General features: G+C 35.5%; 1 protein-coding gene across 2 annotated transcripts in view; it reads left to right on the forward strand.

Moving 5' to 3' along the window:
• Window positions 1-20,704, forward strand: part of gse1b (Gse1 coiled-coil protein b) — a 195,772-nt gene that overhangs the window by 120,383 nt on the left and 54,685 nt on the right. The window contains exon 1 of one of the 2 annotated variants that reach the window (XM_052530744.1): window positions 6,992-7,404. The exons of the other annotated variant lie outside the window; for it this stretch is intronic. Coding sequence (XP_052386704.1) covers window positions 7,368-7,404 — 37 coding nt within the window. The 5' untranslated portion in view covers window positions 6,992-7,367. Of the gene's footprint in view, window positions 1-6,991; window positions 7,405-20,704 lie in introns of those variants that run through there. 2 annotated transcript variants of the gene reach the window in all.

Here is a 20,704-nt window from a genome sequence, read left to right on the forward strand (position 1 = left end):
TCTGTCTAGTGTCCACTGAATTCTTTTGAACACAAACAAGAATTACATTAAAAATTAAATTAAATTAAATTTATGCATTTAGCAGACGCTTTTATCCAAAGCGACTTACAGTGCATTCAGGCTATCAATTTTTACATATCATGTGTTCCAGGGGAATCGAACCCCCAACCTTGCACTTGCTTGCTTGCTAGCGCAGTGCTCTACCAGTTGAGCTACAGGAACACTAATTAATTAATTCATTATCTTTTGGCCTCCATGTAATAGCTTATAACAGCCTTGTAGTTGAGACCAGCTCATCTGAGTCCAACTCTGGACTCCGAGACCTGAGTTTGCTCTTTCTAAGCTTATTAAGACTTCGGTTTGATTCTCATTCATCTCTCATTGTACACCAAGCAGTGTTTCAGATGTTTCTACTAAAATTCCTCAGGAAAAATAAAAGTAGACTGGAGCCTGACCAATATGCCAATACCGATATCAGGCAGTATAAGACGACCGATACCGATATATCGGCCAATATTTTTTATGTGTAGGCTATATTATAGTACAGTATGGTCAAAAGCTTGGACACATTTTCCATTCGTGTGTCCAACTTTTGGAAGTATATAGCCTATAATAAACAGAATATATATATATATATATATATATATATATATATATATATAAATTTTTGCAAAAAAAAACAACAACAGCTTTTCCAAATTATAAACTTATAAAAAGGAATGAATAATAATTCATAATATTTTTTCCACAAACTTTGTGTTGTGTATCTTCTGGTAATCCAACGAACATGCAGAACATTCATATTTAAAATTCATTTTTGCAGTTTAAGATTCACACACAGTATATATATATATATATATATATATATATATATATATATGTGTGTGTGTGTGTGTGTGTGTGTGTGTGTGTGTGTGTGTGTGTGTGTGTTTGTGTGTGTGCACTGACCTGTTTTTTTAGTAATCAAAAATAAGACAAATTCCATGAAGTTTCGCGTTATACAGTAAATTCAATTTTTATGACTGGATTCCGCGATTCTGTCCATGTTTTCAGAATCGTGGAAATCATAGGACTCTACCAATGTAGCACACGAATATGATAAGCTTATTGTGTGAGTAAAAGATGGGGACATTGATGTTTATTCACTTAGCATTGAGTCTCTCCAACTAACAGACTCAAGCAACCACCAAATATTGGACTGCAGAAAGATACTAACTTATCTTCTACATTACTGACTGTACTGACGAACAATGCTGACACCAACAGGATGCGACAAAATGATTTGAAAGATCATTTGAACTTTGTGTCAGCCAGTGGCGGCTCCTGCCAGTTCTCTCAGGGAGGGCAAATGTTTGCTCGATTAATGAGGATAGGTCACCCATTCAATTGATAAATTAACGGCTAGTTAGAGATGTAAAGGAAACTGAATTACTATAGTATTAATTATAAATAAACTGAGATTAGGAATCAATCTCTTGCTCTCCTTATGTTTCTATATGCGTGTTAACACAATTCAGTAGCAAATGAAGACGCCAGGATATGGTTTTACTTCAAATTCAGTTTAATAAGAAATAATAGAAGTCACATAAATCACTGTTTACACAACTCACTTATATTACAGTGCTCATTTATATCACATTCCTCACTTACATTACACTGCTTACTTAAATTACTCACTTATATTACACTGCTCCCTACTATCTATATGCATCTTTGCTCTGTGTTTTTTCACCTTCTCCGAGAGATGAAGCATTTCGGTGACACCTGTAGTTGTCCATGTGATGTCCGTCACGCTCTTGCAATGGAACAGCTACATCGCAGCCTATTAGCCTTTTTCTCCGATTATACCACGTCCTCTAAAATCCTTGTTTATATGATTTCCCGCCCTTTGTAGATACCTTGATTTATGTTTAAATTTCGTCTTGGTTGTCCTAATTCTTTAATTGCCAATTTATCCGTATTGCTACGATGAATTAATGGTATTTCTTTCAATGACATGATAGAATTAATCTGCGCTGAGGTAACGTTCATCTTGATGTCGATCAAGTTCAGCTGAAAAAGGCATAGCTGTCCCCATCTCTCTGTTGTTGTTTTGTTTTTTTCACATTTGATAAAGATATTAAAGTTGTTTTTAAAGTTTTTTTCTTGTTGTTAAAATTCAAAATATATTTTAAATAGTATTGGATGTCACTGTTCCCACCAGTCGTTGCACAAGTTAAGGTTATGCACGATGACAAACGCACGTTAGGGCTAGCACTCCCGGAACTCATTGAGATTGCATTGCAGTGACTGCAGTTCGAGAAAAATGATCTTTGAATGGAAGTCAATGAGAGCACTCTGGGCGATTCTCAGTCTGACATAAATCACCCAAAAAGGGGCGGTACTACTCAAAACATGACTAGATGCTGATTGAACTATTTAGAGGCAGCACAAACAGTCTAGAATAGTGAAAGCTAGCGTAATACTGTAGTTGAATGTAAAAGAAAAAAAATCCCTCCCTTTCCTTTGGTGGTGCGTCGCCCTAATGGAGAAACCGCCACTGGTATCAGCACGTCATAAATAGAATGAGGCATCAGTTTACTGCATCCAGTGTAGACAGCATTACTGATTATAATGGATTCTATTCTACACCTGACACGAGCGGCGCAGTGTGATAAAAAACAGTATAATGATATTCTTGTGTTAGAAATGCATTATCAGTCAAGTCAAGCCATCTTTATTTATATAGCGCTTTAAACAAAATACATTGCGTCAAAGCAATTGATCAACATTCATTAGGAAAACAGTGTGTCAATAATGCAAAATTATATATTACTGAAAAACAATAAAGTGCAGAAGTGAATAAAAGTTTTTTGTTTGTTTGTTTGTTTGTTTGTTTTTTACAAAGTTAACCTGCAAATGGCTAAACCAAAAAAAGAAACAGAACATTGTAAATGCTACCATTGTCATCTTTAATTGGAGGGTCACTTTTCTTTGAGTAGACTTGCTACATTTTCTCAGGGCTGCTGCTGGCCAAATGGGTGCCCTAAGCAGGATTATATTGTTGTGCTGCTTCCTTAAATATAATAAATAAATAAAAAAAAAATGCTATATGGGTAAAAACAGAACTTTAATTAAATTATATATATATATATATATATATATATATATATATATATATATATATATATATAAAAATGTATTGTTTACAAATTACAATTGTAGCTCTCGACAATTAATTATGGATATGACTTTATTAATACAGTTGTCTAATTGAATCATGCAAAAGAAAATTAAGCAATTTTACAACGATAAAACCATGGTTTATTTTTATTTTTTAGTTTAAGGGTTGTGATGTCAACATGTTTTTTTTTGTTGAAGAAATTATAGAGGCTTTTTCATGTATAATAAAAGGCTGGCCAAAAATGAAAGATTCATTGTGAAAAAGTACCATAATTTACATAGTATTTACAGTTTATTTTAATTAACATAAAATGTAAAAGGTGTACATTATAGTTGACACCTAGATGAACAGTTTACAGTTTTTTTATGACTGTTAAGTCTTTTTCAAATGCTATTGACAAAAGTGTATAACAATATCACATGTAACTTTGTAAAGACGTAAAGACACATGTAAAGACGGCCCCTAAATTTTCGAATATTGTAAGTCCAACATCAAGCCAACTTTATGCCGTTATTTATTTATTTTTATTTTTTAACGTCTTTAGTTTTATTTTCTCTGTGCCGGATTGCTGTTGTCTTTTCATGAGCATAGCCACTAACATGAGGTGCTAGGGATCGTGAGCGCGGATGGGGGAGTGCCACTTCGGCACCATCAATAATGGGGGAAAAAACAAAAGTGTTTTATTTATTTATTAAAGGGACAATGCATATTAAAAAATATTTCTGTCAATATGGCAGAGTTAGCCAGAAGGCTATTTTTCACCTGAAGTCCCTAGACAGATGGTAATAGTCACCCTAAAAGAGAATATATTTAGCATTTTTATATATATATATATATATATATATATATATATATATATATATATATATATATATATATATATATATATATATATGCTTTATTATTTTGTTTAGTACTTACTCACATGTTGTTCCAAACCCTTTAAGATTTTCGTTCGTCTTTGAAATAAAAACTGATATATTTTAATAAAATCTGACATATTTTTGTCCCTCCACTGAAAGTCACCAAAATTGTTAACATTTCATGACTTCAGACATCACAAAAGTACTCCATATGAATTGATGTGTTTCTTTTAAGTCCTCTGAAGAGGGTCTATATAACTTAAAGGTTTTAACTTTTACTTTTATTCACATTCATTCATTTTCACGCATCACATGGTAAGTTGAGCCTGTTTGAATTTAAGTACATAAACAAGTAAATAAATAGGGAATTTATGCATATCTTTGGAAAAAAATATTTATGATGCACTAAATATTTAAGATGCTGAAATGTTTTTGGAAAGTAAAGTAAAATAGTAGCCTATTACAATTATTGTATTGTTTTTTTAATTAATAGTGAGATAAAAATGTATCATGTATCAATACAATCAGTTGTATTGCAAAACAGCCAGATTTTAAGTATGTTTGTTACTAAGACATAGTTCACAACATTATTTTATATAATATAAATTAGTACAAAAATATATATATATATATATATATATATATATATATATATATATATATATATATATATATATATATATATATATATATATTATAGCTATAATGTAATTATGTGTGTCAATTAATTTACTTGATAAAATACATTAAAATGTAAAAAAATATATAATAATAATAATAAAAAAAAAAATATATATATATATCTTCTTTTGTAAAACAGGCTGAAGGACAAGGTTCATTACATAAATAGTTACAATATAAACAGTAGCAGTATGTCTACAGTATATGGTTATAAATAAGATAAATACATACTTTAAACCCACTAAAAGCTGTAGTAAGAGTAAAATAAAATACTTAGTATGCTTTCCATAAACACACTATAATGTCACAAAATTAGCATTACTAAGCATATTTATTACCAAAGTACTTCTAGTATACTTTAAAAAAATATATATATAAAAGTCTAGTCAAAACATTTTTAATGCACATCAAGTAAGCATGTCAGAAAAAAAAAAAAAAAAAGATTACACACTATTCTCAGACTTTTATCCTAAACTAAAGACTCCAGTGGCCCCACATACGTCCAATATACTGTCTCAATAACATCAAACACTTTCTTAGAGTTTTTTTTTTTTTTTTTTTTTTCTCAAGCAAAAGTCTCCAGTTTATATTAAAATAATCTAATTTCAGTCTGGGAGAAATATTTGAGATATTAATCCGATCTCACTTTTGATTTTTCTTTCCTCTGGGAAATCAAAATGAGCCTGTTCAACACAACACAGACATTTGAGATCAGCAGGAAATGACCCAGTCTATGTTTTAGTGAGCTGCTATTACTATATGTTTAGACTGAAGAGGCAAGGGACCAATTGCTCTATGCTCTAAGGACAGATTGTAGAAACTGCTGTGATCCCTTTCTTCTATAGCCTCTCACAAACACACTCAACAACACGAGCGGTCCTAGTGTTTTCAGGCAGGCGTTCTCAGACAAATCCGTTTTTATGTGGATGTCACACCTGACTTGAGCAGACGTAAGAGTGTTGGTAGCATGCACTGATCTCCAGTGTCTCTATAAATCTTTTCATTCACAGTTTGTTCAGACACACATGCTGTGTATGGCTAGATCATTACACATAAACATTATTTTATTAAGTAAAACAATCATCTTTCTTAGAGGGAAATGGATCCCATTGTGTACTTGCTTCCAATTTCTTCCTAAATGCTTAATCTTGCAAACCATCATAAATGAAACATTAATTAGGTTAAACATTTGCTTTTATGGTTTGGGTGTGGCTGTGGTGATTACTAATATTTCTTATGAAAAAAAAAAAGAAGAAGATATGTCTCTTCCTGTGTGAGTGCAGCTCACTCAAAGTGTTCTCAGCAGGACTGGTCTGACTCTGTTTCTTCATCTTTTCTCCTTTCTGTATCTCTCTCCTGCTGATTTTGTTCTGCTCTGCAGCTCCGCAGCAGATAGTTAAACCCCCACCCACTGCGCGAGTGCTGTGTGTGTGTGTGTGTGAGTGTGTGTGGTTGGAGGGTGGGAAGTGGCTGGGTCATGACAAAAAAGACACGTTTCAAAGCCATAAGAGATAAAGAGAGAAATAGGGCATAATTGCATAATTGTTTACATACAATATGTTTTTATTGTATTTGAATATTGTACTGTATATTGTATATTTTATTTTATTTTATCTCTCTTCTTTCGGCATGTGTATTGATGCGCTGGCAGTATGGCATGTGAAACAATCATGTCAGTAAAGTACTTTGACACTGAAACTGAAATTGAGAGAAAAAAAGAAGCAAGAGAAAAAAAACACCAAAAGAAAATCTGTTGTGTTCACGTTGTCTTGTGCTCATCCCGCTGTATCGTCACACCACCTTGGAAGTGGTGTGTGTGTGTGTGTGTGTGTGTTTGTGTGTGTTGTCTTGCGCTCATCCCGTTGTAACGTCACGCCACCCTGGAAGTGCTGTATGTGTGTGTGCGTGTTTGTGTGAACCAGCTGTTGTTTTCACCATCAGTCTAAATGTGTGAGGCTCAGATGTTCTGCAGGTTAAGATGACACCGTTTAAGGGCAGATCCATGGGAGCAGGGGTGTGAACAGATGCCCTCAATGCTGAATAATGCCCCTGTGTCACCGCCCTGCTCTATAGACCAATCATGTGCCATTTCTGCACCATCCCACTGTACTGATAATGATGCTCAGGGGAGGAACCATCAGCGGGCACAACCACTTCCCTTCTTGACTCTCTCTCTCTCTCCCCTCCTCCCCTGCCATCCATGCTTTATCCTGAGGGGTTTCTCCTCCTCCCCCTCATGCTTCTAGAAGACGCTGAATGAGTGCAAGAGGAGAGAGAGACTGAGTAAGGAAGACAGCCGCTTTCTCTACAAATCCTCATCCTGGGATGGAGGAAGAGACTCGCCGTCGCGGGACAAGCCTCTAGAAGGATTATTTATATCGGTTTTTGGCATGAAACAATAAAACTCAATTACAGCGCGTTTTCTTTTTTTTTCTTTTTTTGGTCGGGTTTGGCTTGTTGATGACCCTCCATCTGACCCTGCACACATGCACCCTCTATCAACCTGTGAGTCGGGCAGTTCAGACATGACAGGTTGACTTGTGAGTTCTGTTAGCCACGAACCTTTGGGTGCACGGGGCAGATCTCTCTGCTGGACGGGTCGGTACGTGCCATACCTCCTGACTTTAGCACCCCAGCAACATGACACTATAACAGAGACCATGTTTGGACTAAAAGCACCTCTTTACTACCTACCAGGTAAGTTTATTTCAAAATCACATGAGTGTGTTCTCCTCAAGTTACTTTATAAGGTAACCGAATCAGAAACACATCTTCACCACGTGTGATTCTATAGTGACTGCGATTTAAGGTGTGTTAAGTTGTGTATGTGTGTGGAGGGGGTGGTTATGCCAATATCATTTATTTGTAAATGTTTTTTTTAACTGTGATTGCCATTAGACTTCCATTACTGTAATACAGCACTAAACACAATATAACAAATACTACCACAATTATTCAATATTTAACTTTTTGTATTGTACCAGAAAACATGTTTTGTGTGTATGGTTTTATTTTAAAATATTTAAATTTAAAGTTTTATAATCTTGAAGTCAAGAGTTAAATTAGGTCTCATTTCGAGAGGCTGAGATTGTGTGAAAATTAAAATGATGATTCTGTATTGCTTCACCTGAAATGTTGGATGATGAATGGTCAGTCCAAGATCGTGTGTGATTAAAAAAATAAAATAAAATGCTTAGACTGTTGTGTGTGTGTAGGAAACACTCTCTGCCTCCTCGTGATGGACGAGTGGACGCTCTGTGTGTGTGTGTGTGTGTGTGTGTGTTAAGGGCAATGTGGGGCAGATCTTCACCCTGCCCTCTGACAGAAGGTCTGCTAAGCTGACACTTACTACACATGAATAATTAATGAGACTGAGAGTCTGTATGGGCTAGACAAAAGTGAGCTCATGATTATTAATAAGCAAAGACCACTTTAATGTAAGTCCAATCAGTAGCTGCCACTGCAAAACTGTAAAAGTGCATAAAGTTTTCTCTGAGGATTATGATTAGCGGTGGAGTTAACCATCACTCCTTTGAAAATTCCTCCTAATAGCCTATCAGGGCGTCCATGTGTGTGATATTTGGTCATATTGAGAGATCAGGGATCAGTTAGCTTTTCACAGACACGTGTGCATGTAGAAATCTCTCTGAAACAGACCCACAAAAGAGCAAACTGTGTCAGATCATCTTGTGTACATTCGGCCTTGCGTTCTGTCAAAAGCACTGTTTGTGTGTGTGTGTGTGTGTGCGTGCGTGCATGCGTGTGTGCGTGTGTGCGTGCGTGTGCGTGTGTGTGCGCGTGCATGTGTGTGTGTGTGTGTGTGTCTCACGTACACACATTGCTTGACTTCCCATCTGAAGCACGGTTGCCTTGGAGACAGTGTCAGACGCACGGGTTCTTCAATGATTACTTGACAAAAAAAAAGAGGCACATTAAAGGAACAGAGGAGAGAGAGACAGAGAGCACTGCCTGCAGTACGCTAATGATTAGAGGAGGTATCACAAAACCAAAAATGTACAGAACTGGAATACCCATCATTCACAAAGTTCCATATTAATTGTTGATGCTTTAAAATGTTAATGCTTTGAGTTACCAATGAGAATGTAGTGCTTTATTCTGCTGATTTTCTCAGCAAATCAGAAAAAAGGCTGGGCCTAGTAGGTCTCTTTCTGTTGCCTGCTAGTGTTTCTGGTAGCAGGGCAGACAGGCTAGTCGCTATCAGACTCGATACACTCTAATGAAGAAATGCTCTCTGACAATGTCTATCCAGTCACCACTGTGACTTTGCAAGCCTCTTTTAATCCCCTGACCCCATTTTGGCCACTTAAGGGCTCAGTTATCTTTGCATGTTCTTGTCAGATGTGATTTTTCACATGATTTCATAGTATTTTTCATGTGAGGTTCCAAGTACTCAAGTATCATAGTTACTCTAAATGATTGTTCTGTTACATTTCTCCCATTAGGCAAAGAAAATATATCTCATAATATATAAATGATCAATATATTAAATGATATAACGGTATAGCAGTATATACTGAATAATATATTAAAGAGCCACACAGATGGGAAATCAAAAATTACCTGTATTACAGTGTATGATGTAGCTGTCCATCTGTGTAAACAATGTGCAAATAATTAAACCAAAAAGTACAAGATTTATAAAGTTATTGGATTCTAAAGTAATGAGTCGACTCTGAATCGCTGAAATGAGTCGTTATAGATTTCAAATCTTTTGCCCATCTCTATGTACGTCACTAGGAACACTTTGCATAATAATCTCCGCCTACCATCTCGGGAGAAACGGAACTCTGACCTGCCCCACCCCCCACACACAGACGCTCTGTTTGGTGTGAGAGCATCATGTCGAGGAGACCGTTTGTTTTATTTTCACTGCCAAAGAATGAAGATCAGAAGAACCAATGGCTAAAATTCATTTTCACCACAATACCAGAGCAGTACAACAAATCCCTTTTGCTGATCGTCATGTACAAACACGTCATTAAAATGAAGTGTAACTCCATGAATACTCAACGAAGAGACATGAGAGAGAGATCTATAGAAAGCTTGACATGTCTACTTTAAAACTAAACAAGTGCTGCCGAAAACAGATATTTTGTGATAAAGTAATCCATATGAAAACAACGCGATATCTGTTTTTCATGTCTCCCTTCGTGACCACGCCCCCGCGCTGAACGCGCTATTCAGATTCAGACTGAAGCGTGCGGCTTTAATACACCCACACAGAAGAAAAAGCAGCGAGACGGTTCAAGTTTTTTATTTTACTGTTTGCTTCGCGATGAGAGGAATAAGACATAATTCACCCCAAACAGATGCTAACGCATAGTTTACCGTGGAGGTGTGTGCGGAACAACCAATCAAACCTGACTATGTTAGTTGACCAATCAGAACACAGTATGCTACCGAAAGGTGGGGTTTAAGGAAACTTTTGAACAGCTTCGCGCGAACCGTTTGGGGATCTCTGAGAATTGAGGTAATTTTAAAATGATATTTTGACAAAATGACAATGTTTTTTAACCTTGGATGGATTTAAACCTAATGTACAGGACTTATAAACAGTGATAGGAAGCTTAGAATTTTCATCTTACTGGCTCTTTAAGGAATTGCTGCTTTCAAATATATCGAAAAACATGTGACATTATATTTACTTATATAATTTATATATTTTTCTTATTTTATGTTTCATATTTTAAAATATAGTTCGTTTACAATAGCATAAGCACACCTGCTCATACTAAAGCACTTAGTGATTGAACTGTCACTGTGCTGTAAAGTGCTCAGCCATTAATTATTAAAGGAGTCATTTGATGTTGCTAAAAATAACATTATTTTGTGTATTTGGTGTAATGAAAAGTGTTTATGTAGTTAAAACCCATTATTTTAATACAGTACATAATTGTTTCTCCTCTATGCCCCGCCTTTTCTGAAATGCGTCGTCTTTTACAAAGCTCATCGGCCTGAAAAGCGAGGTGTGCTCTGATTGGCAAGATATCCAGTGCTTTGTGATTGTTCAAATGCCTCAAGCATGTGATAGAAATGTTATGCCCTTGCCATACTGTGATGGCATGTCCCGCTCAGAGCAATGGCGCGACAAGACAATAACAATAAAACCCATTACAAACAAGGCATTTGTTGCAGTACATCCACTGGGGACATAATTACGGATTATAATGACTTACATTGTCTTTTTATGCATTGCATTGCAACATGCTGTGTAAGCATAAAACAAGTCTGCAAACAACAAAGAACAAGCCTAATCTAAACTGCTCAAAACAAATCCTTTAAATATGTAAACGTACTTACAGTCTGTGAATCAGAACAGCCGGCATTGTAGTCTTCTCTCCCAGGATAAGGAAACATTCCTCAATAAAATGCATTGCACACATTTCAATACTTGGGTTGACTGGTATGGAACAGTGATCTAAATACAACTTAACCACTTATGTCCTTTTTTGGAAGGCCAAACAAAGTATTTTCGCTTTCACAATGAAACACACATCATCCGTCTCCACAACATGGCGAAAGCCACAATACTACAGCGAGAATCAAAATTACAACTTCTTTCTTTGTATTAACATTTGGGCGGTGTTATGCAAATCTTCCCACATTGTGACATAGACATGTGGGGGTATGTTTAAACTAGGCATTTTAGGAGGACTTGGACGAGTCTTAACTTTTATAGAATTTCTCTTTGGGTTTGAGACTGCAGTCTTTGTAACTTTAGGGATCTTATCTATTCACCAACAGCTTGTAACACCCAAAAGAGAAAGGAAAACTTGAAATCACATCATATGACCCCTTTAAATAAAGTAATATATAGTCTTAATGGTGTTTGGACAATCGATCAGGTTCTGCTCTTCAGCACAACTGTAATATATATAAATGTACTATGTAATATATCACATTATATTTCGCATTATGTTTATTTCCGTATATATTTTTGTTCCTTAACGGTCTATTTTCATACTGTGGTGTTTGGTTACTTTAAAAAAGTATAATCAATATTTAAATTACTTTTCTAATTACTCTGTCTGAAAAGTAATTTACTTAAAAAGTAACTTAATTATTTAAATCCCTAATTACATTTTAAAATCCCTATAAACCTTGATGCATAGTCAATAAAATTTAAACTCTTAATTCTTTTAGTTTGAGCCGTTTAGCTTTAAAAACAACTGTAATACTTTTAAAAAAGTAAATCAAAATTCTCTCTCTCTCTCTCTCTCTCTCTCTCTCTCTCTCTCTCTCTCTCTCTCTCTCTCTCTATATATATATATATATATATATATATATATATATATATATATATATATATATATATATATCCTTCTTTGGATAAAAAAATAAAATGACTGCAAAATATCTGAATGACAGAAAAGCTTAAGAAATGTTAAATAAGTTTTAAATACATTTTATAAACGTGCTGCGCCAGGGTAAAATACACTGCATTCAAATTTATCTTTAGATTATACATTTTGATTTCAAATTCAATATTGATTTAAGAACTGTTGGAATTATTTACAATAAGTAATGCAAGTACTTTATTAAGTAACTTTAGTCAACTAAATATGAACCATAAATCAGTACTTTACTTTTTTCCGTGGAAAAGTAATTTAATTATAGTAATGCGTTACACCCAACACTCTTTCTGTGCATGTGTTGCCTTATTGTCTGTTTGTGAGTTAAATGTGTGAACTGTGAAGAAAAATATTTTCCTTCTGTGTTGTGCATCCTTTAGACATGCAGTAATTTAAACATATGATAACATGGCTTGTGACATTTGGATGGTTCGTGGATAAGCATAACCACAGCCATTTCTGTTGTGAGACGAGCTTAGCACACATCACACTCTATAGCAGAGTCCTGCTATAGAGTAAAAAGTGTCATAATTTGACATTTTGAGTTGTTCGTGTGGTTTCTAGTATATTTTATAGAAGATAACACAGAACCGTATAACACTTCAGTTTCACTCCACAGAAACAGGCAGGTTTTCTTGTCATCTTTTATTATTTCCGCTCTCCTGTCGGTGTCTTTTAAACTACAGCGCTTTTTCTCACGGCAGCACATGCGTTATGTGTTAGCTTTCTTCAGGTTTGTTTGCTGGATGGGATTCTAGAGGAGCCAGAGTGACAGGATAGACAAGTTACATGTGACAGTTGGTTACCAAGAAAAAAAGAACAAAGACAAAATAGATATTAAAAGATATTAAAGTTAAAAAGTGGAAGAACTGGTCTTATGAAAGCCAACTGCTTCTTTCTTAAGCTTTGATTCTCAAGAAAGACAATCAGAAGCCCAAATTAGAATAGACCCCAGTGATCTGCTGTGAACCTTTGACTATAAACCTCACATTCCCAAGAGGAACTTAAACCTGCCTTGAACATGGTTTTAGTGGATTAAAGCTGTAAGCATTTAAAAATGTGGTTGTGGGTTCGAGTCTCGGGCCGGCAATTCCACGACAGAGGTGCCCTTGTGCAAGGCACCGAACCCCCAACTGCTCCCCGGGCACCGCAGCAGAAATGGCTGCCCACTGCGCCGGGTGCGTGTTCACAGTGTGTGTGTGTTCACTGCTGTGTCTGTGTACTTTGGATGGGTTAAATGCAGAGCATGAATTCTGAGTATGAATTCTTGGCTGTGTGTCACGTCACTTTCACTTTCATTTTTTTTACTTTAATTTAACACTTATAAAATGGAAATCTTTGACATTGTTCTGCAACATTCATTTTCTGCTCCTGTTATCCTGTTGATCATTTGTATTTGATTGGTCGATTTACTTTCATGTTCTGACACTGCTAGAGATTTTTTGCTAGATTATACCAGTTCTAAAAATGTTTTGACTGTGTGCATTATAATCTACTGAATGCGTTTTCTTTTGTAAAAAAAACAGTTATTGATATCCACCATAGATACTTTTATTATTAAACATTTACTACATCATTAAACCACAAGTATTTTTGTCATTTACAACGGATAGAAGGGTTACTTAATGACATAGCAATGAAGATAATTATATGTAGTGTTTTAGAGTTGATTGAAATGTGACTCATTCAATAAGAATTTATTGTGTCAACTGTATGTGCATATTGCATATCATACAATATTTGCATTTGAATGCATGAATAAAAAACCTCACTGGTCTCTCACTTCCTTATTAGCTAGGAAAGCCACGATCAATACATGTTTCTTTCTTTGAGGTTCACGAGTGTGTTAATGAGAGAGAATCGCCTTGCAGTCATGTTTTCTCATCAAGTCAATGCGAAGCCTGTAAATTGGAGCGGTGGGGATGCTTGTATGTCGATATGAGTGTAAAAACAGATCATAGTTCCTTGTTGGTCATGAACACATGATGGGAAATCTATGGCTATGGATTTACCATGAGAGCAGGTCACACTGTGGATATTTGTTCCACGTCTCTTCATCCTCTCCTACAGTTCATCTTTACTAATAATTTCCTAAATGCATTCTCAAATTTCCCTCTTTCTTTTTTCTTACTAAAATGGAAACTTCACAATAGAGCTTGGATGAATACTCTTTTTTTTTTTCTTTTTTTTTTTTACTAGTGACCCAGCAAAGTGGTCTACTAGTCATTGAATGTTTACCTTTTATAAATGACATACTACACAGGATCAGTGGTCTGACAGCAAAATGGAAAGTGTATTCAACACTGCTGAGAAACAAAGGCTTGCATATCTCACAAAAACAGACACGGCACACTTTGGTTTGTGTCAGCCTCTCTGCATTTCATGGGTGTCAGTATTTGGGTAATATGTGAATCCTCCAAATGCACTATTTTAGAAGCTCGCTGTGTGGTTAACTTATAGCTTTCTTTGTGAACTCAACATATTTTAGATTACGTTTATTTTCACATTACAGTGTCACATTCCAATAATTTGTGCGTCCATTACAAGTTAATATATATAACAATTAGGATTAAATCTCTTGTTTATGATTAATCGATTGTTGTTTTTTTCAATTGTTAGTCGCTTTGGATACAATAGTCTGCTTAATGAATGAATGTAATTGTAAACAATTGACATGCAAAAACAACAGTTGCAGCTTTTTGACAGTCACAGAGCAAAACAATTACCGTATTTTCCGGACTATAAGTCACACTTTTTTTCATTGTTTGGCTGGTCCTGCGACTTATAGTCAGGTGCGACTTATTTATCAAAATTTTCTCTTGGTGCTTGGTTCTAAATGTATGCGACTTATATTCCAGTGCGACTTATATATGTTTTTTTCCTCATCATGACATATTTTTGGACTGATGCGACTTATACTCAGGTGTGACTTATAGTCCGAAAAACACGGTAGTAAGTCCAAGCCAAGTAAGCTTAAAATAATTGATGAACTGCTACATTTATGTATATGTTGTAACAGTCACAAGTTCAGTTACTATCACAAGATCAGCTCAGTCATCTCTACACTACGCTTCCCATCATCCCTCCTGCTACTCACCTGCGCTCCCTTTGCAGTCACCCACACCTGAGACTGATTATCATTACTCAGCCACCCTACTTAAACACCCCCCCTCACCTTCAATCAGTGTCTGGTCATGTATTGAGTATAGACTGCTTACCCGTGCTCCCACATTTCCAATATTCTCCAAGTTCCTGTTCTCCTCATCCTCCTGTCATGATCATGTGTCATTGCCCCTTGTGTGTGACTTACCTCCATACTCACCGACGATCACTGGACATGACTGTACAGAGTCTCTCTTCAATGTATTTCGTTATACACCTGCGATGCTACATTATTCCCTTCTGTGCTATGCTTTGTTGTTTGAGTCGCTCGTGAAGTTGTTTCTCGCATGTTTTCTGTGACAGCTGATATGTTCTGATAAACTTGAGAGTTGTGCTGGTTGAATCAATGCTAGTTGACTGTATTCCTCTTTGTCACTGTTATTAAATTAAATCAGCTGTTAAGTGAGAACTGAAACATACAACAGTATTTTCCCTAAATAACCTTTTATTCCAATTTTGATCCATAATATTTTCTGTAAATGTATTTGTGTGTGTGTGGTCCAGGTCCAAGGGTAGTAAAACATGATTTTTCTATGAGAAAACAGCTTATAAATCATACAAAATTATTATTATTATTATTTTATCATTAAATAAAAACAGTTCTGTGAGGGCTGTGTAGGGAATAAGGTGGGGTAGGGAATAAGTTATGTAAATACTGTAACTATACTGTAAAAACCATTATGTCAATAGAGAGTCGTCATAAAACATGAAAACCAATTGTGTAAGAGAGAAATAGAAAGAGAAGGAAACAACCATACTCCTAAAACACATACTAAAAAATAAAATAATATACAGACATGCATGGAATCTGTAATATAAAAAAGTCTCAACAATCTAAACTAATACATTTTCCCAAGCACACACCAGACAAAGAACTGATTAAAGAATCTTAACAAAACTGCCCCAGATCCTTGCCAATTGAACCTCTTGAAAATACAAGGAAACTGGTTATATGTAAGAGAAAATGAAATTATCCATCATGCTGTATATAACAAATGCACAATCCATCTTAAGCTCTTAAAACAATGAGATGAATGGGCCACAAGCTTGTGGAATCTTATAATCTTATATTTCTGAAAGCTACTGTAGGTGGCAAAGTGAATTTTACATTCCATCGACCCTCACCCCCTTTGCCACCATAATACCAAACATGAGACAACTGTAAAAAGAAATATATATACACCTTGCCAGTGATAATATAAGATAACAGAGCTAATTCTACAACATGACTGATATATTTTTCCCCATGTGAATACCAATAAAGCATGTTCTTCAGACTTAAAGACAAGATTTGCTGGTTTGTATATTGATGTAGAAGATGCAGATATCTCAAAGGAGTAGATATAGTAAAGGGATTTGGTATTAAATTAACAGGTTTGTTTTCAAACTGCAAAAGTTATGTTTCCTTGGGGAAGGATTAAAAGCAGATTGGTTGTGATAAAGAGTATATACAGTATCGGAGGGCTTGTGATTGAAAGACCTATTGAACATTTCGCAACATACAGTATATTATGAAGTGTTCAGAGAAACTTTCAGTAGAAAGAAGGTAGAGAACATTCTGCAAGATAGATTATTAGATTGTGTTTTCACTGATGGAACTGGAATTACTGGATAACAGCAAATCTATCCTCTACATAAGCAAAACACCACCAGAACCTGTCTACGTACTATGAGCATTCCTAGAAAGACTATACTGTTCAACTGTTGGCATGTTTTTCAACTAGCTATTATTTGTTTGCTACCACTGCAGTGATCTCTTCCTTCCATCATCTTCCTTGTAAAGGTTCAAAACCTAAATGTTTTTGTCTGAAATCTTGCACTTTTCCTCTGTAATTTGAAGCAAATAGCAGGAAACAATGTCTTTTCCTCCCACCATGCTACGAAGGAAGACTTTAAGACATCTTCCTTTTTTTGCTGTTCTTTTGAAATGCCACAAAATGCCGACTGTTGAGAATCATTTAAAAGCAGATTGGTTTGAGTGCTAAGCCTTTAAAGAGTCCCAAAATAGAACATATTTTCTTTCTCCAACTCTCCCTGTCTCTTACGCTCTCCACCTCTTCTCTCAAACTTGATGGCTCCCTTATTTTTTCTGTTTGTATTCCCTCAGAATCAGCGTCAGTGGGTGGTGGGTTGACGTGGGTGCGTCTGCCTGCTGTACAGTTGCCCAAGCGTGAGTAAGGAAGCCTGTTGTCTTCTATTACATCCTATAACCTAGCGAGAAACGGACGTGTGAAGTTACAAAGCTCTTGGGTATGACTCAACTGTAAACGCATCTTTAATGTAGGATTTGCATCTACATGAGACGAAAGAAGCTTTCTTTCTTTGGAAAGGATTGAGCCTTGCTGAAAACACTGCTATTGATTATGTTTGCTTGTACCTGTATCTTTAAGGAGATTTTTCTTGTTTGATGGCCTGTTGCCAACCAGGGAAGATGCTTGCTGGTAAGAATGTTATCACAGCAGTGTTTTGGTAGTCTATAAGTGCTAGCAGACAAGTGTTTAAAAGAAACAGGTTCATGATCTCTACTGTATCAATATCAGGCCATTACTACTTTTCAAGCAGTTAAACCTAAGATGTAATGCATGAGAATTTCCAGAGGTTAAATATCAGTCAGATGGCAAGATTTTGCACAAGCCCTTAAGGCCTCTTGTGTTGATGCAGTTAGGTAGGTAAAGAGTGTTTTATAAAGCCATGAAAAGACTAAGGCCTGATGAAAAGGCAGAGAGCAAGGAAGGGTCTCATTCTGTCATATAAAACAGCTGGAGAACTGGTTGACTGTTTTACTACAGACAAGGTCTCTCTGTTCATCTTTCTTTCTTTCTCTAGCCTCACAAAGTCCCTAATAGGCCGTTTGGTCAATGGAGGATTGCAGTAATGGGGGTGAAGGCCAGGCTAGCTGGGCATGACTGAGAGATCAGCTTTAGCCGGCAGAGGATGAAAAAATTACCACTCAATCATCATCATGTTTATTACGACGGCGTTTTAGTGCCATGGAAAAAAATAAAATAATAATAAATAAGATTCCGAGATTAAAGTCAGAATTTTTCAAAAATAAAGTTGTAATATTTTGAGTCTAAATTAGTCTAAATTACGAGAATAAAGCCTAAATATTGCAAGAATAAAGTCGAAATCTTTAGAGAATAAAGTCAAAATGTATCGAGAATAAAGTCAAAATGTTTTGAGATTAAAGTTGAAATATTGCAAGAAAAAAGTCAAAATATTATAAGAATAAAGTTGCAATGTTTTGAAAATAAAGTCAAAATATTATGAGATTAAAGTCTAAATGTTTTGAGAATAAAGCCGAAATGTTTTGAGAATTTAAATCGTAGAAATAAAAGTTATAATATTTTGAGAGTATAGTCTTTATTGTGCATGCAAATGGCCCGGATTGGGAGCACTGGGAGAAGTTACCAGACCACTGGAATTGATCGTGTCTGAGTGGCAGCAGTTCACACACCCAATCGACGTTCCTTTGGGGTCACTGTAGCTCTCTTATTTAACCCTTTTTTAATACACTACAAATAGTTTATGTGTGGGATTATTAGCAGAAATCATACCATGTGTCATATTCGTGGGGATAGTATGCTTGGACAATAATATTTCATGTCTTCCATTGCATACGTTATATGTAGTGTGCCATGCAGCTATCCAATATCAATAAGCTTTGTGCTTTTGGTAGACCTACATTTAATATAAGTCTCAGCTTTCGAAATCAGTTTTGCAGTGAAACACAAATGATGTGTCTTACAATAATATGTTTTTCAAACTCTTTAACCCTTAGGGGACTAAGCCCTTTTTGGTCCGTTTTCTCTATTTTTACATTTCGGCTTATAAACCATATGTAATGAGGATGGACCACCATGTATTTGGTATCAATGGATTCAGAAGACCCTAAGCTACCATAAGCATGCATGCAATATGTCTATAAAGGAAGTATGAGTGAAAAATTGTACAATAAACTAGAGAATTTCAAAGACGAAAATGAGATTTTTGTCATTTATTACTGAAAATCCTACCTCACACAACAATAGTTAAAAGTTTTTGACCCAAAAATATATTTTTCAAACTCTTTGCTTGACAGAAATGGGTTAATGTTCAATCAAATGTGTAAAGATCAATTAAATAATTAACTTTATTTACAAACAGTCCTAGGCGTTTTTTTTTATTTTTGGGACTAAGCCCTTTTTGGTCTGTTTTCTCTATTTTTATATTTGGGCTTATAAATCATATGTAAAGGAGATGAAACACCCTGTGTTTGGTATCTATGGATTCAGAAGACCCTAAGCTACCATAAGCATGCATGCAATATGTTTATATAAAGGAAGTATGAGTGAAAAGTTTTACAATAAACTAGAGAATTTCAAAAACGAAAATTAGATTTTTGTCATTTATTACTGAAAAACACACAATATAGAACAGTTTTTGAACAAAGAAAATATATTTTTTCAAACTCTTTGCTTGACAGAAATGTGTTATTGTTTAATCAAATGTGTAAAGAACAATTAAATAATTAACTTTTTTTAAAAACAGTCCTAGGCATGCCAGTGAGCAAAGCAAGGCCTCTCCAGGCCTTTCCAGTAATTGTTCCAGAGCTTGTTCTGCCGTAAATCTTTTACTGCTTGCCATTTTGATAAAACAATTCTGTAATAATGCTGTATCTCTCTCGAATTTATCTCTTTGTGCTCGCTTACAATCACTTTCTGCTTTCTCCACGAAATGCTGATTCTCCGATCGCTCGAATTTAGCTCTTTGTGCTCGCTAATACTCCGATCGCGTTCTGCTTTCTCCACCCTGATGCTGATTCTCTGAACGCTTATTGATTACATGTCTTTTACTTTAGTCCAGCTCCAGCCAGCTTTTACAAGGCTACAGCAGAGCTACAGAGTCCTCTGAATCGCTAGAAGACATAACCTTCCTCTGATTGGGTTAGAAAAAGACTCCTCCCAGCGGCAATTTTTCCATTGGCTGTTGCGTGTTGAATCTGCCTAGCACAATCTTTTTCATTGGCCTGTTTACGCAGTGGTATTGCGCAATAAGGGAAGTGTTTAATATACAAACTGGACACCGCTGTTTTCAGCGGAATCTGAGGAAGACGGCAAAAAAAACCGCATCTCTCTAGCATTAATAGTTTTTGAGATAACTACACATTTGTAAAAGTATGCTATTTTGGGCGGTACCGCCTAATCCGTCCCCAGAGGGTTAATGATCATGACCAATTCATTAAATTATAGGCTATTCTTTTATTTGTGAAAATTCTAAAATTCCACATTTTGTGAAAATTCTAAAATTCCACATTTTGTGAAAATTCTAAAATTCCACATTTTGTGAAAATTCTACTCTGCAAAAACGTCTGTGGGTTCCAACTTTTATTTCTCACATTTAGCCTATTTAATTAATAAAACATTCTAAAAGTTGAAGTGGGCTCCAACGTGTTAACATAAGTTATTTTGTTCTCTGTTCTG

Source organism: Carassius gibelio, chromosome A18 (genome assembly GCF_023724105.1).
Source record: "Carassius gibelio isolate Cgi1373 ecotype wild population from Czech Republic chromosome A18, carGib1.2-hapl.c, whole genome shotgun sequence".
In the NCBI taxonomy this organism is placed as follows: Eukaryota; Metazoa; Chordata; class Actinopteri; order Cypriniformes; family Cyprinidae; genus Carassius; species Carassius gibelio.